The sequence below is a fragment of the Loxodonta africana genome, chromosome 9 (genome assembly GCF_030014295.1).
Source record: "Loxodonta africana isolate mLoxAfr1 chromosome 9, mLoxAfr1.hap2, whole genome shotgun sequence".
Lineage (NCBI taxonomy): Eukaryota > Metazoa > Chordata > Mammalia > Proboscidea > Elephantidae > Loxodonta > Loxodonta africana.
The window spans coordinates 51,746,988-51,761,497 of record NC_087350.1 but is presented as its reverse complement, the minus strand read 5'-3'; the positions used below and the strand labels follow the sequence as shown (position 1 = coordinate 51,761,497).

Sequence of the window (14,510 nt, the reverse complement as noted above, 5' to 3'; positions counted from 1 at the left end):
ATAGAGAACTTGAACATCTCCACTCTGAGAGGAAGAATGGCTTCTAGAAATTACCTGGAAATGCCAGGAATTATAATGAATTTTACAAAGTCAAATGCAAAATCCAAGCTTTAATTGTACACATCCTATTTAACTTTTGGGTTCAACCATGCACTCAGAGAGCATCAAGAGTTAGCTACTAACTTGCTCTTGACCTGGCTATCCCTTTGGGAGAAAATGAAGTTGTCCTGGTCTGGTTTGGGAATATCTTATCACAAAGATGTGTTAACAAGTGCACAGAATAATCCAAACACAGAATTCAACTTGGGAATTGATCTGTAGTCCTTATATAGGACTACTCCTCAAGTAGGAAGGGATAAAAAGGAATTTACATGGGAAATATCATATGGGTTCTTCTGGGACTTTTTATTAGCAACATTTAGTTAGCACAGTGCCTGGTACATAATAAGTGCTCTGTAAATATCTGTTGAATGAATGAATGAGTTTACCATTAGGAAGTCTCCAAAAATCCTACATAAAGAATTTTTCACAAAATCTTGGTGATGGGTACAACTTATTTTCTAATAATTTGGAGGATACTAGTAAAAAAAGCTTTAATATCAGACGGCGTTGGATTTCAAGTGAAGGCCTACCACTTCTTAGCTGTGTGACAGTGGGTAAGTCACTAAACCTCTTTGAGTTTCAATTTCCTAACCCATACAGTGGAACTAATATTTATCTGACAGCTTGCGTTTTGAAGATTTTTTATAATCTTCATAAAGAGTTTGACACACATACATGGTACTCAATAGACGGTGATTATTACAATGAATAGGAAACCCTGGCATAGTGGTTAAGAGCTATAAGCTACTAAATAAAAGGTCAGCAGTTTGAATCCACCAGGCTCCTTGGAAACTCTCTGGGGCAGTTCTACTCTGTCCTATAGGGTCACTATGAGTCGGAATCAACTCAATGGCAGCAGGCTTATGAAAGGGAATGCTGACCCTCATCGCCAAGTTAATTCTTTTGTTCCAGGAATGGGAAGGCTTTCCCAACACAGGCCAAGGTCAGGGCTTCCATCGGCTAAGGTAGGGAACATTCTCGTTTTCACTTTTAAAGTCAAGGGAATGGCACAGATCTAAAGTAGAAAGAAACCAGCAGCACATGTTTTTAAATATTCATAAGGGCTGGAAATGTCTTACTCCTTTCGTTTTCTCTGCCATCTGCTTTTGTTTCTTTTCTTTTCATTCTTATGCCACAGCTGCAAATGAAAACAACCATACAATAACTCAAGTTTAAAAAAAATAAAAATAAAAACAATCTGAGGGGTTAAAAAAAAGAAGATGAATTACAAACTTTTTCCCTGAGCTTACAAGGCAGCGGAGGCAGGAACAACATTTGATGTGAGTTAAACCTTCCAGAAACCAAAAGTCACATCCCAGGTTTACAATAACCATGATAAGAGCAACGACCATATATTGAATGGCTCCTACGTGCCACTTGATGACTAATATCTCTCATTCCTACAGCCACTCTTCAAATTTTATAGAAAAAGAAATTGTAGATCAGAGAGTAAAATAAATTTTTAATGGTCAGAGATGAAATGGAGATTTAAAACCAGGTTATGTCTGAAATGTCTGGATCCAAAACCTAGGGACCTTCCACTCTACCATCTTCTCCAAAAACAGGAAAGGATGAGAAAAAATTAGTTTGGGAAATATTGAGGGCAGACCATTTGTACTAAACTGATTTGTTCAGATAATTAAAATCTGTGATTATAGCTTTAATTAAAGTTAACTCGGATAATTGGCTGTTGTATTTGTGAATGTGCAATTAGAGTCTCCCACATAATTGCAGAGTTTTCAGTATCATGCTTTCCATTTATTCACTGCCTCCCAGAGCTTTACTCCACTGGCCTTTACCCTCTCGAAGGCTGCGATACAGTTCTTGGAATCTCTGGGCCCAAGGACCATGGCCTATGACACCAACAGCAGGGTCTGAGCTCAGCCCCATTTAACATGTCTTTGTCTAGAAGTCAATGAACACCTCATCTTCAAGTGCAATGTAAAAAGCTCTTACGGCCTACGCTGTTGTCCTGAAAACTCCTAGCAGCATGTACCTGAAGAAAAACTGGCAGCAGTTGTCCTCATGTGTTAATTACACTTGTGAAGTCTATTATGCATAGAAAGGGCACCTGCTGGCAGCGAAAATGACTAGAATCTGCCCTTCCTGTTCAGTGAGTAAATTGAGAGTTCATTTCTACAGGAGATAATAGTTTTCAGATTCCATTTCGTGTATCCCCTGCATGGGGACGTACTTAACATTTAAATCATCTGCAGAGGAGCAAACCTCCTTCAAATTTACATGTTTCAGGCTCCTAGCACTTTACTTAAAATGCTAGTTATCCCTGCTGGCTCTTATGACCAAGGATTACACTCAAATGTGGTGAAAGTCACCCAGCACAATATAATAAAGTTATCAGCATTGACTCAAACTTCACGACATTTGTAGTTTCTGACCAAAGCAGTGGTTGCAGGCTGAAGGTGATCAAATCAAGGAGGGTGTGTTTTTCTCTTGGGGTCTTTTATTTCTTCATCCTTACATTTTGCAGTTAATAAACAGACACCAATCCCCACTGGCCTGTAATCATCCTTTGGTCAAAAGTCAAAAAGTTCTTTTCAGGAAAACAAGAGATCAGGAGAGAGGCTGCTATCACAAAAACACAGGCACTTGCCTCATCAAAAAGTCCATTCAGGCACCAAAAGATGCAAATCTTAACTTTGCTTTTTGGGATGGAATTTGGGGTGATAAGAGCTAAGCAAGATGCTGTAGCAGTGTAACAGTTAAGCACTTGGCTGCTAACTGAAAAGATGGCAGTTCGAACCCACCCAGCTGCTCTGTGGGATAAAGACCTGGCAATCTGCTTCTGTAAAGATTACAGCCTAGGAGACTCTATGGAGCAATTCTACTTTGTCATATGGGGTCACTATGAGTTGGAATTGACTTGATGGCAACTAACACCAACAACAAGGGCTAAGCAGCCTTCCTTGCCAAGTCTTCTCTTCTAAGTTAGGCCCAGCAGCATCATTACCCTTGGTCTGGATGGTGACACAGTTCTCAAGAGGGCTAGAGTTAGAGGCTGAAAAAAGGCTCTTGGATCAGTTTTCACAGAAAAGACACTGCCTCTGACAATAAAGCTTTTCAATTCTAAAAATAATACTTTTTCATTGCAGATATCTTTGAAAATATGGGGGAAAAATCCAACAGAGAATCCCTCTTCCACATCCCCCTTACGAATCAGTGTTAACATTTTGGTCTATTTCCTTCCGGATTTCTGCCTCTCTCTCTCTATACACATACACACCTAATTTTTGTCTTATATATACATATATATATATAATTTTCGTTTCCACAAAAATGGAATCATATAGTACATAACGTCTGTACTGGGGCAAGTTACTAACCTCTTGGGGCCTTAGTTTCCTGACCTGTGAAATGGGGATAATAATACTTGCCTTCCAGGATTGCTGGAAGAATTACATGAGATTAAGGTGTAAAGGAGATGTCCAATAATGGCAGTTATTGTTATCGCTGATATTACTGAGAAAATATTTTTCTCTTCACAGTTCTGAGAATATAAGCTGCTGGTTTTAACACTTTAGCAACGAAAACTTCCCAAATAATTGAAAACTAAAGTTGTACTACCTGGGAGGCAGACGGACTGTACTGACTCCCACTCCACCAATCCCTGCACACACAGCCCCTTGGGATTCCTGTCTGAAGCACAGCACCAAGACACAGGTGAGTCTCTTCCAGAGAGAGATCTGAGGCTTCCCTTTAGAGCATATGTCTGGGGTGTGGTGTGTATGGGAGTATAAGTCTCTATCCACCCAGGGAATTTTGAGGCACGTGTCTGTCGGGAAGAAACCTGTGGTTTTGTGGGTATGAGTATGGAGGGTATGTGTCTGTGAAGAGGGGGCACATGTCTCTGTGAGGGTATGTGCTTGTGAAGGTGCTGTATGTGTGTGGGGGGCTTGGCAGCAGGTTCTATGTGCTGAAAGGGGGCTGGGTATCACTCTGGGAGTATGTCTTGGTGGACATATGTCCCCTCTCTACCTTCTCCTACCTTTGTCTCTACCCCCCTCACTATCTCTGTCCCTTGGGTGTGTGTTTTGTTCTTTCTTTTCCCCTCTCACCCTATTTGTCTCCTTCGTCCTCGCAGAATTTCAATGGCAGCCTCTGCCCCTCTACCCCGATCTTTCACTAAAACAACAACGAACACCAATAGTGTCCTTTCCTTTGAGAGGCATGGCAGTGAAAAAAGGCAGGATAGTTGGTTCAGAAACTTGAAGGGAACAGCAAAGCTAAGCAGAGGTCTAGTCTGAGGAATGGGGTACCTGAGTACATTTGTAGGGAGAGGAGGGGGAATAGAAAGGGAGTTTACTGATGCCAGAGAGAAGAGCGATCTGAGGTGGGTCCCAGAGAATTCTCAGGAGACAAAACCCAAGCCCAGGTGAAGTCAATGGCTTTGGCCAGACTGCTCTTCCTTCCTCAGGGGAGGTAGAGGAGAAGACGACATGTAACAAGCCTTGGGGACAGGGAGAAAGGCAGTGGTGGAAATAGACCACATGGCCTCTCCCTTCTTACCAAAACAGGGGGTGAAGCTCATCCCTGAGTCTGGTGCATGTTGGGGAGAGGAGAGCCTTGAGTGTGGTGGGGGAATGAGGGTTTAGGGCAGCTGCTGAGGGCCATGTGGAGGAGGAGGAGGGAAAACTAAGGTTAGACAGCATCACTTTCTAGTAGACCCCTTTTGCAATGGTTTTGAGACCTCTCACAGTACTGCCAGACAAGGAGCAGATAAGAAGGGAGAGCATGCCCAGGGTCAGTGGAAAGACCAGGGAGCAGGAGCCTCTGGGAATTAGTGAGAAATCCTAGAATAGCTCCTCTCTCACGGATCTTAGCATCATAATCTGTTTGTATGCCTGTCTTCTACACTTGACTGTCAGTCCCTTTAGGTCTAGACTTGTTCTCATCACTGTCTTCCCTGTACTTTGCACTGTGCCTCAGACAAGGAAGCACCAGTGAATGTTTGCTGTACTAGAAAGCTCATCAAGGTCCAGGACAAGAGGAAGCCAAGTAAAACCAGAAAGAGGTTAATAAACAGGTAGGTAGAGCAGAGAAGGGGCAAGAGGGCTGGTAGGAGAAAGTCATGGCAAAGATACAGGGGTATTCAAAAGAAAAGAGAAGAGAACAGGTGGCAAAGGAAGGAAGCTAGAATTAGAGGGGAGACTCCTTCAGCCAGAGATGTAAGAACTGAGTGAGTTTCAAATGATTAAATGACGCAAGGTATGTATGGCACCTGCTGGGTGCCTGTCAGTGCTTTTCAGTCTACAAAGTCCTTTTGCACATACATAATTTTATTTCACCCTCAAAACAACTCCAGGAATAAGCATCAATATTTTCACTTCTCTCCAGATAAAAAACAAAACAAAAAACTCATTGCGATAGAATTGATTCTGACTCATAGTGACACTATAGGACAGAATAGAACAGTCCCATATTGTTTCCATGGCTGAAATCTTTACGGAAGCAGATGGCCAAGTCTTTCTCCTGTGGAACATCTGGTAGGTTTGAACCGCTGACCTTTAGGTTGGCAGCCAAGCACTTTAACCACTGCACCACCAGGGTTCCTCTTTTCAGATAAGGAGGGAGATTCAGAGAGGCAAAGTCACTTGCTGTAAGCTACATAGCTGGGCAGTAACGGAGCTGAGACAGGGACTCAGATATCCTCCTCCAGCTCCATCCTTGTTTGTGCTCCAGCATGGCCTCACTGAGGGAGGAAAAAGACATTTTTTTTTATAGACGACAAAATATAGCAAACGTGAGTATAGTGGGAGTAAACGAAGGCCAAAGGTGCGGATTTGGAGCCACTGAGGATGGCAGGCAATGAAGTAGGAAGAAGATGTGGACCTCTAAGCAAACAGAGGATGGAGACAAGTAGACAACAGTGACAGGGCACTGAAGAAGATTCCTAGGTGCTGTGCTAGAAGCCAAATGACAAAGCGGAGCTTGCACCAGGCCATGGCAGTGGGGACAAGAGTCTGACAACCTTTACTTTGGATGCTGGGAGTTTAAACAGCAGCTTCAACTGGAGAGCATTCAACGTTCCATAGAGTCCCCAGGGGAAGGGAGATGTTAGAGAACTTGATAGAGGGGAAGATTTCTTTACAAACACTCCCTGTGGAAAAGGGCAGGCCCAAGTATTTAATGTAATAAATTGGTGAAATCATTATTAAGAGATTTATATCCTTATCCTTTTGTACCTATAAAAATTATAATACCTCCTACCTACTTCAGAATGAATTAAAAAAATGAAATGTAAACTGGCAGTGCCTCAAGTCACCATATAACTAGAAATAATTTCTAAAATAAATCAAGGTATAAGGGGACATAGCAAACAAAATGTTGGGCCCAGCTATCTGGTGAATCAAGAAATTTAAAATAGGCCAGGATTACATACTCCACATGGCTGGAATCACATTGCCCCTAAACCTCTTAGAGGTGGGAGGAAGGGATGGATAAAAAGATCCACCATAATAAGATACACAATAAAGACAGAAATAAGCCAGTTCACTTAGCGCTATGCACTAGAGAGGACCACTGATTTTTATTTGATGGCTCTGACCTAGATCTCTGTCATGCTCATGGCTTCTTGGGATAAGTGTGAGCCCGACACAATCAAATAAGAAACGACCTTGGAATGTCTTTCTGCTCCCAGGAAAATGTGGCTCCTGGGTGAACCTTTTCAATGAGATGACTGCAGAATGGGCTGGAGATCCCAGCAAAAATTATGACTGGCCTGGAATCAATCGTTGAACCAATGGTAAATGTCTTGAATTACCAGTTCTTAGGTGACAGGGCTATCGCCCATCAAATGGTCCCTTTCTCCTGAAGCTCTCAATTTCTGGCAGGCAGTTAGTGCTTTTCCTTAATATGTATAGTGCTTCCTTATCAACTGCTGCTGACTTGAGCTGTTTGGAGACCATGTCTTAAATCACATTACACTGGAGAAGGAAAGTTACTCATAATGAAAACAGGTCCAAATCAGTTACAGTCTCTTTTGTAATCTATCGAAGACAGTGATGATGGCGACACTACCACAGAAACACTTATTGAGTACCTTACCATAAGCCAGCTTTTCTACATGGTGTCATTGCACCTGTTATCTCATTTCATTCTTACATAATGATATACTGAACAACTTTATTTTGCAGATGAGAAAACAAAGTCTTGAGCCAAGTGTTATTTATATAGCTGGAAGATAGAGAGCTGACTCTAAAATACATTTCGTTGAACACTAAAATTCTCATCAAAAATTTCAGAGGGTTCTCATGTCAGGCTTGCTTGCAAACCACAGCTGAGAGCAAATCTATGGAACATGTCAGGACGTGGCAAGAGCCTGAAGACCTTGGGGATATCCATTGTTCTTGTCACTAGCTCCCAATGTGTCTTAGGAAGGAAAAAAAAAAAAAAAAATCACGCAACCTCTTGGTGCTTTGGTTTCCCCAAACTAAGAAATGAGAAAGGTATTATCTGCTCTCTTGAACTCTTTAGAATGTCATGAAGACATGTACAAAAGCTTTTTGGCAATAAGAGGGCCAGGCAGTCAGGAGATCTAAAACCCAAATGTCATTTTGAAGTTAGTATTTTTAATTTTGTCACCTACTGCATTAACCAGTTCCAGACCTGACATTCCTGGTTAGTCCATGAAGGAAAAGCAGAGAGCAGGGCAAGCCGCAGCCTTACCAGCAGTAGTCCAGCAGATGTGGCGGCAGGACGGGGATGTACACGTGCTGCCAGTACATGGGGTAGAGCATCGCAGCAGACCCGTGGATGCAGGCAGTTAGCTGCAACAGAGGCAAACCAGAGGTTCAGAGCTAAAACAGTCCAAGTGAGGAAGTACTACCATCTGATTTCTGCAATAAAATTAAATACAAACTTATCAACATGTTTCAAATTATAAGTTGAAAACTTGGATAAATAATTCTCAATTAACTCAATTACCCTAATTCAAATTTAATAAGAACTTTCTTTTTTAAAAAAATCTATTTTTTTTTAATTATAAAACAAATGTACAATTACAGTAGAAAATTTAGAAAATGGAGATAGGGATGAAGGAACATAAGTCACTACCATTTGAAGATAATTCAATATTTTATGGTATTACACACATATATACTCATCTTTCCTTTTCTAACAAGTTAGGATATTATAAACACAGTTTTTTTCTGCTCTTTCTTTAACATTATACGATAGCATTTTCCCATTCACTTAAATATTTAGAAAGTGTATCCTTTAATGATTGTATGATACTCTACTCAATGAACTTCCTATACTATATTCAACCGCTCTTCTGCCACTAAGTATAAATAATCAGATCAGGTCAATAGTTTTTCTATGGGGTTCCTAGATGTAGAATTAAGAGACAAAGGTTATAACTATTTTAAGTCAATTAATAAATATAAATGTCATAAATATATAAATATAAAATAAATAGATGAAGTATAAAGTATATTCTTTATACTCTCCGAGCCAAGTACTGGAATGCTGACCTCTTTGTACCTCACCAGCACCAGCCATTATAGTCAAGCTAGTAGTTTTATAATGAATCATTTATGTCTTTTTACTTTTATTTCTCTGACCACAACAGAGACTGAATGTTTTATCATAGTTTCTTGACTATATTTCTTAGGGATGTGGTCTGTTAATATTCTTAGTTCATTTTGTTCTAATAAGCATTAGTATTTTTTAATTGATTTACAAGCAAGTACTTATGATTATATAAAAGATACTAATTCTCTGGAAGATTTTTAAAAATATTAATTTATCCTGGTTTAATTTTCTCTGACCTTCTAGCTGAGGCAGAGTTTTAAATAATTATGTAGACAAATCTTTTCCGTCATGACTGTTTCCTAAGAATGTCCTCCACATTTTCTGCCCAGCATTTAACTCTCTAATCCATCTGGAATTAATTCAGGTTTAAGAACTGAGGTGAGAATTTATTTTTTCCACATAGTTAATCAATTGCTCCAGCACTGTTTACTGACTAATCCTTCCTTTCCCCATTCTTTTGACATGATCTCTATTCTGTGTTCCTTTTTTATTTTTTAAGAGCTAGACACATCACACAACTGGTATTGGATACTATTAAAAAAATTAGGAAACAAAGATAATAAATACATAAAATTGTTTCAAAACTCAATATAGTGTAAGAAGGAAGAAAACCAATACCTGAGGAGACATGGCTATGAAGTGACAAAAGCCAACAACACATGTTTCTTTCTGTCTTTTTTTTCTTTAATGTTTCTTTGATTTCTGGGAAGTCTGTTCCCTTGAGGACTTTGCTTCTTTTGGAAGCTGTTAACTTGCCTTTGCTGACAGAAGGACATTTATGTGGCAAAAGAGTGACGTGCCAAGGTCCAGTTAAAAGAATCCCAGAGGTTAGTGTAACATGAACGGCTTTAAATTGGATATTCTGCTGATGTTTCACAGTTGTAAGAGCTGTGTATTAAAGCCAGAGCTGCTACTTACGCCGCCCCCCCCCTTTCCCATCAGACCTCATCCTTTAAATCAGGACATGTCGTGAACAGGGGCGTTAATCTAGCAAGCTTGCTCAAGAGCTGTTCCCAGCAACTCCACTGGTTTAATCCATCCCTCCCAGATCCATTTCAGTAGGTTTCCACATAAAGGAGGTTGTCATATATGCATGACCAATCCGGCAGGGTTAGAACAGATGAAAAATCTTTGCTGGTGTTGAGTGGAGAATGAAGCCACTTTACTCTAGCTCTACCCTGAAGTCAGGCTGAAGGCTTACGTGGGCCTCGGGTCCCACCCCTTTCTGCCCACCCTTCCACCAGCTGCCAAAGTGCTCTTACAAAAGTGTAGGTCCAGTAACATTACTCCTTACTCAGTCTTCGGTGGCATGTCTGGAATAGGAATGTCTCCATGAACTGGCCCTGTCTATCTGTAGAGAAGCATCTCTGGCCATAGTTGCTACTGCCCTCCCAAAGTTTATCCTTAGAATAAATCATCTGCAGACCCAGGAAGAGTTATGCACTCCTTTTTCTATTTATTTGCACCCTCCCCCTAAATCAGCCGGACTTGTGGCCCTAGCAAACCCCTCCTCCTCCAGGTCTCTGCTTAAGTGCCATCTTCTATGAAGCCCTGCATGGCTCCCCTGGGCATATGGCCCATAACTGTCTGCATGTTTACCTCCTCACTGTAAAGGAAAGAAAACCCTGTCTCTCTTTTCATCTCCATTTCCTCAGTGGCAATGGCACATATATGTTGTTGTTAGCTACTGTCAAGTCGGCTCCTTGACTCATGGTAATCCTATGCACAACTGAATCTAACGGCTGGGACACATACAGTTTTCATTGGCTGATTTTCAGAAGTAGATTGCCGGGCCTTTCTTCCTAGTCCATCTTAGTGTGGAAGTACCACTGAAACCTGGTCAGCATCATAGCAACATGTAAGCCTCCTGTGACAGACAAGTGGTGGCTGTGCTTGAGAGACACTGGCCCAGAATCAACCCTGGGTCTCCTGTATGGAAGGAGGGAATTCTACCACTGATCCACCACTGCCCCCATGATATATATATAAAACCAACGAAACCCATTGAGGTTGAGTTGATTCTGACTCATAGCAACCCTACAGGACAGGGTAGAAGTGCCCCATAGGGTTTCCAAAGAGCACCTGGTGGATTCAAACTGCCAGCCTCTTAGTTCGCAGCTGCAGCTCTTAGCCACTACACTACCAGGGTTTCCTGACATATATATATATATATTATATATATATAAAAATTTATAGGTGCTAGTAAATGCAATGTTTCCTGAGTAAATTAAAAAACAACTTCTACTTAGAATATATTCACAATACAGTCAGTGGCTTGGCTTTTAATGGTACTGGCCAACATTTTCATGAATCTCAGAGATGTCTATGACTCAAATTCCAAAACAAGAATAAGTTTAGATACACAAATATGCCACTTCTGGGATCAAATCATTCATTCATTCAATGATACACCTACTCTATAACTCTATGACACATCAAATATAAGCACTTTAAAATCCATGAAGTATCATACAAATGTAAGAGAACGTCATCATCATGTATTTATTTGTAATTCTCTTTGAAAAAGTCATTCAACAGAACTGTCCTGGTTGCGACAGAACTTGATTACCTGCCTCTTTCTAGCTTAAGTTGGTTTGGGTCAAAATCCTATTTCAAAGGATAAAGTGGCAGAGATCTTATCTTTTTCAGACAATGCTCTTTTTTTTTTTTTTTTTATAATAACTTTTATTAAGCTTCAAGTGAACGTTTACAAATCCAATCAGTCTGTCACATATAAGTTCACATACATCTCACTCCCTACTCCCACTTACTCTCCCCGTCTTGAGTCAGCCCTTTCAGTCTCTCCTTTCTTGACAATTTTGCCGGCTTCCCTCTCTCTCTATCCTCCCATCCCCCCTCCAGACAAGAGTTGCCAACACAATCTCAAGTGTCCACCTGATATAATTAGCTCACTCTTCATCAGCATCTCTCTCCCACCCGCTGACCAGGCCCTTTCATTTCTGATGAGTTGTCTTCGGGGATGGTTCCTGTCCTGTGTCAACTGAAGGTCTGGGGAGCATGGCCGCCGGGATTCCTCCAGTCTCAGTCAGACCATTAAGTTTGGTCTTCTTATGAGAATTTGGGGTCTGCATCCCACTGATCTCCTGCTCCCTCAGGGGTCCTCTGCTGAGCTCCCTGTCAGGGCAGTCATCAATTGTGGCCGGGCACCAACTAGTTCTTCTGGTCTCAGGATGATGTAGGTCTCTGGTTCATGTGGCCCTTTCTGTCTCTTGGGCTCTTAGTTGTCACGTGGGCTTGGTGTTCTTCATTTTCCTTTGCTCCAGGTGGGTTGAGACCAATTGCTGCATCTTAGATGGCTGCTTGTTAGCATTTAAGACCCCAGACGCCACATTTCAAATTGGGATGCAGAATGATTTCATAATAGAATTATTTTGCCAATTGACTTAGAAGTCCCCGCAAACCATGCTCCCCAGACCCCCGCGCTTGCTCCGCTAACCTTTGAAGCATTCATTTTATCCCGGAAACTTCTTTGCTTTTGGTCCAGTCCAATTGAGCTGACCTTCCATGTATTGAGTGTTGTCTTTCCCTTCACCTAAAGCAGTTCTTATCTACTGATTAATCAATAAAAAAACTCTCTCCCACCCTCCCTCCCTCCCCCCCTCGTAACCACAAAAGTATGTGTTCTTCTCAGGTTTACTATTTCTCAAGATCTTATAATAGTGGTCTTATACAATATTTGTCCTTTTGCCTCTGACTAATTTTGCTCAGCATAATGCCTTCCAGGTTCCTCCATGTTATGAAATGTTTCAGAGATTCGTCACTGTTCTTTATCGATGCGTAGTATTCCATTGTGTGGACAATGCTCTTTTTCATGTCTCCTTAATCTCAAGAAAATTTACCAAGCTAAATGCCAAGATTGTAAAATTACTTATCCCGTATAAAAACCAAGCTTTTAAGGTGTTTGATCACTTCATTAGGGGGTTTTCTAAGGGCCAAATCTCCACAATTGGGGTAAAATTCATTCACGCATTTCATTAGGAAAACAAACAAACAAAGAAAAGGAATTGTTTGGCTCTTTTCCAAAATCCTAAATGGCACAAACTATGTGCACCGTTACTTAGGAATGAATAGTGGCTAAATCAATTACAAGAAAAGTCTGACATAGCTACGCTTAACTAGAAATGACATATTATGTCCCATTATCACTAGTCACTTATTTTAAAAAATAATACTAAAACCCTATTTCTAAAAACATGGATCAAAAAGGTTGATACTCATTTCTTAACGGAAGACAAAATTTAAAAGTAATGAAAATATACAATTTGGAGTACAGTCAACAAAGGGGGTATTGTGAATATTTAATTGAAGTGCAAGTTGAGGAAAATGATCCTATCAAAATTTCACTTAGTGGGAGAATAGAAAGATAGTATGTGTAAAATTTGCCCAAAGTCATTAGTCACAATGAATATTCATCAGAAGCCAATTATCAATCCCATTTAATGACACCCCAAAAGATTTTGCCCTGAAGCAGCTGAACAGTCTAAGACTCCAGACAAAACTAGACATATTATACAGCCAACAGCCAGTCTAGCCAGGACACAGACTATAAAGTAAACCACTGGTGGGTTTTTGGATGCACTTTAGCAAATTCAGTCCTCAATTAAAGGTGCACAAGGTCGGTTCTATCTTGGAGCTTTATATACGGCTCCATTAATTTTCTTTGAGGCAAATGAAGAAAAGGGAAAAAGGCAGCGGTAGTAGGACATGAATGGAGAGAGATCAATGATAGAGTTGAAAAAAATCACAAAGACAGATTTTTTTTTTAAGGTATTTCTCAGAGAATGTCTAGATTGTCACAATCTTAGATTCAATGCCTCAGCTGATTCCTATTGGCAGTTCTGCGATTTAACACAATAAAAATAAGAATCCCAAAGAGAGTGCACCAGGCTCTGTGAGGGGGCTGAGGACTTTGCAAAGTATTATTTTGTAGGAATAAATAGATGGATATATATGTCTGTGTGTGTGTTTAAATAAATACACACTCAACATCACATTTCACAGATAAGGAAACAGCCTCATAGGTGAAATAACTTGCCCAAGGTCACATAGCTAGTAAGTGACAGAACTGGGACTCATATCCAGGTCTGTCAGACTATAACGGCCATTGTATTTCCACAATGTATAAATTAACTATAAAATTTTTACTGAGTGCCTATTCTGTGCCATATACTTTGCTGAAGCTTCTGAATTTAAAAAAGATACTGTCCCTGTGAGCAATACCAAATATGTACAAATGCATTTGCCTTGATGTTAACCCACACCCAGTACCATCGAAGATGACCAATTATCTACAGCAATGTACTAATAAAATAAAATAATCATTTTTAAAACAAAAACAGATCTGAGCATTTACTCGGAATTTACATTTAACTAAGGTATTGTACTGTCTTTAATCCACAGGAAATTCTAGACAAAGAAGTAATGATTATTATTCAAAGGGAAAGGTTTAAATCCCAGTTTGGAGACACATGTATATTCAAAAGTCTTGCTTTTTGTTGTGTTCTCTTTCACATATTTGCATGGAACCTTCCACTAACTGTCTTTGTGATCTGAGCAAGCCACCTCCTCTCCTGTGTCTCAATTCCCCTACATGAAAAATGAGAGATTGGACTACACAATCTCTGTTTCCCCTTCTAGCTTTGATGACTTCTAATTCCAGAGGAACTAGACATGAAGAATGCTCCTCCTCTGCTCATTTTACCTTCTGAGTCAGCCATACTAAGTAAAACAGAATCCATCTCTAAGCTGGCCTTGCTTTCTCACACCTGCAGCTACAAAGGCCCACCTTTAATTCATGTGCCCCCTAGGAACCACTACCTTTGAGCCACCCCGTTTCC

At 40.5% G+C, this 14,510-nt stretch overlaps 1 protein-coding gene across 26 annotated transcripts in view; it reads right to left on the bottom strand.

The window, feature by feature from the left end:
• Positions 1–14,510, bottom strand: part of DENND1A (DENN domain containing 1A) — a 566,188-nt gene that overhangs the window by 251,907 nt on the left and 299,771 nt on the right. For all 26 annotated transcript variants that reach the window (XR_010323028.1, XR_010323031.1, XR_010323027.1 and 23 more), the window contains one exon: positions 7,786–7,886. Coding sequence is in view for 21 of the 26 variants with exons in the window: in XM_064291468.1 (XP_064147538.1) it covers positions 7,786–7,886 (101 nt within the window). In the remaining 5 variants the exon portion in view is untranslated. The remainder of the gene's footprint in view (positions 1–7,785; positions 7,887–14,510) is intronic.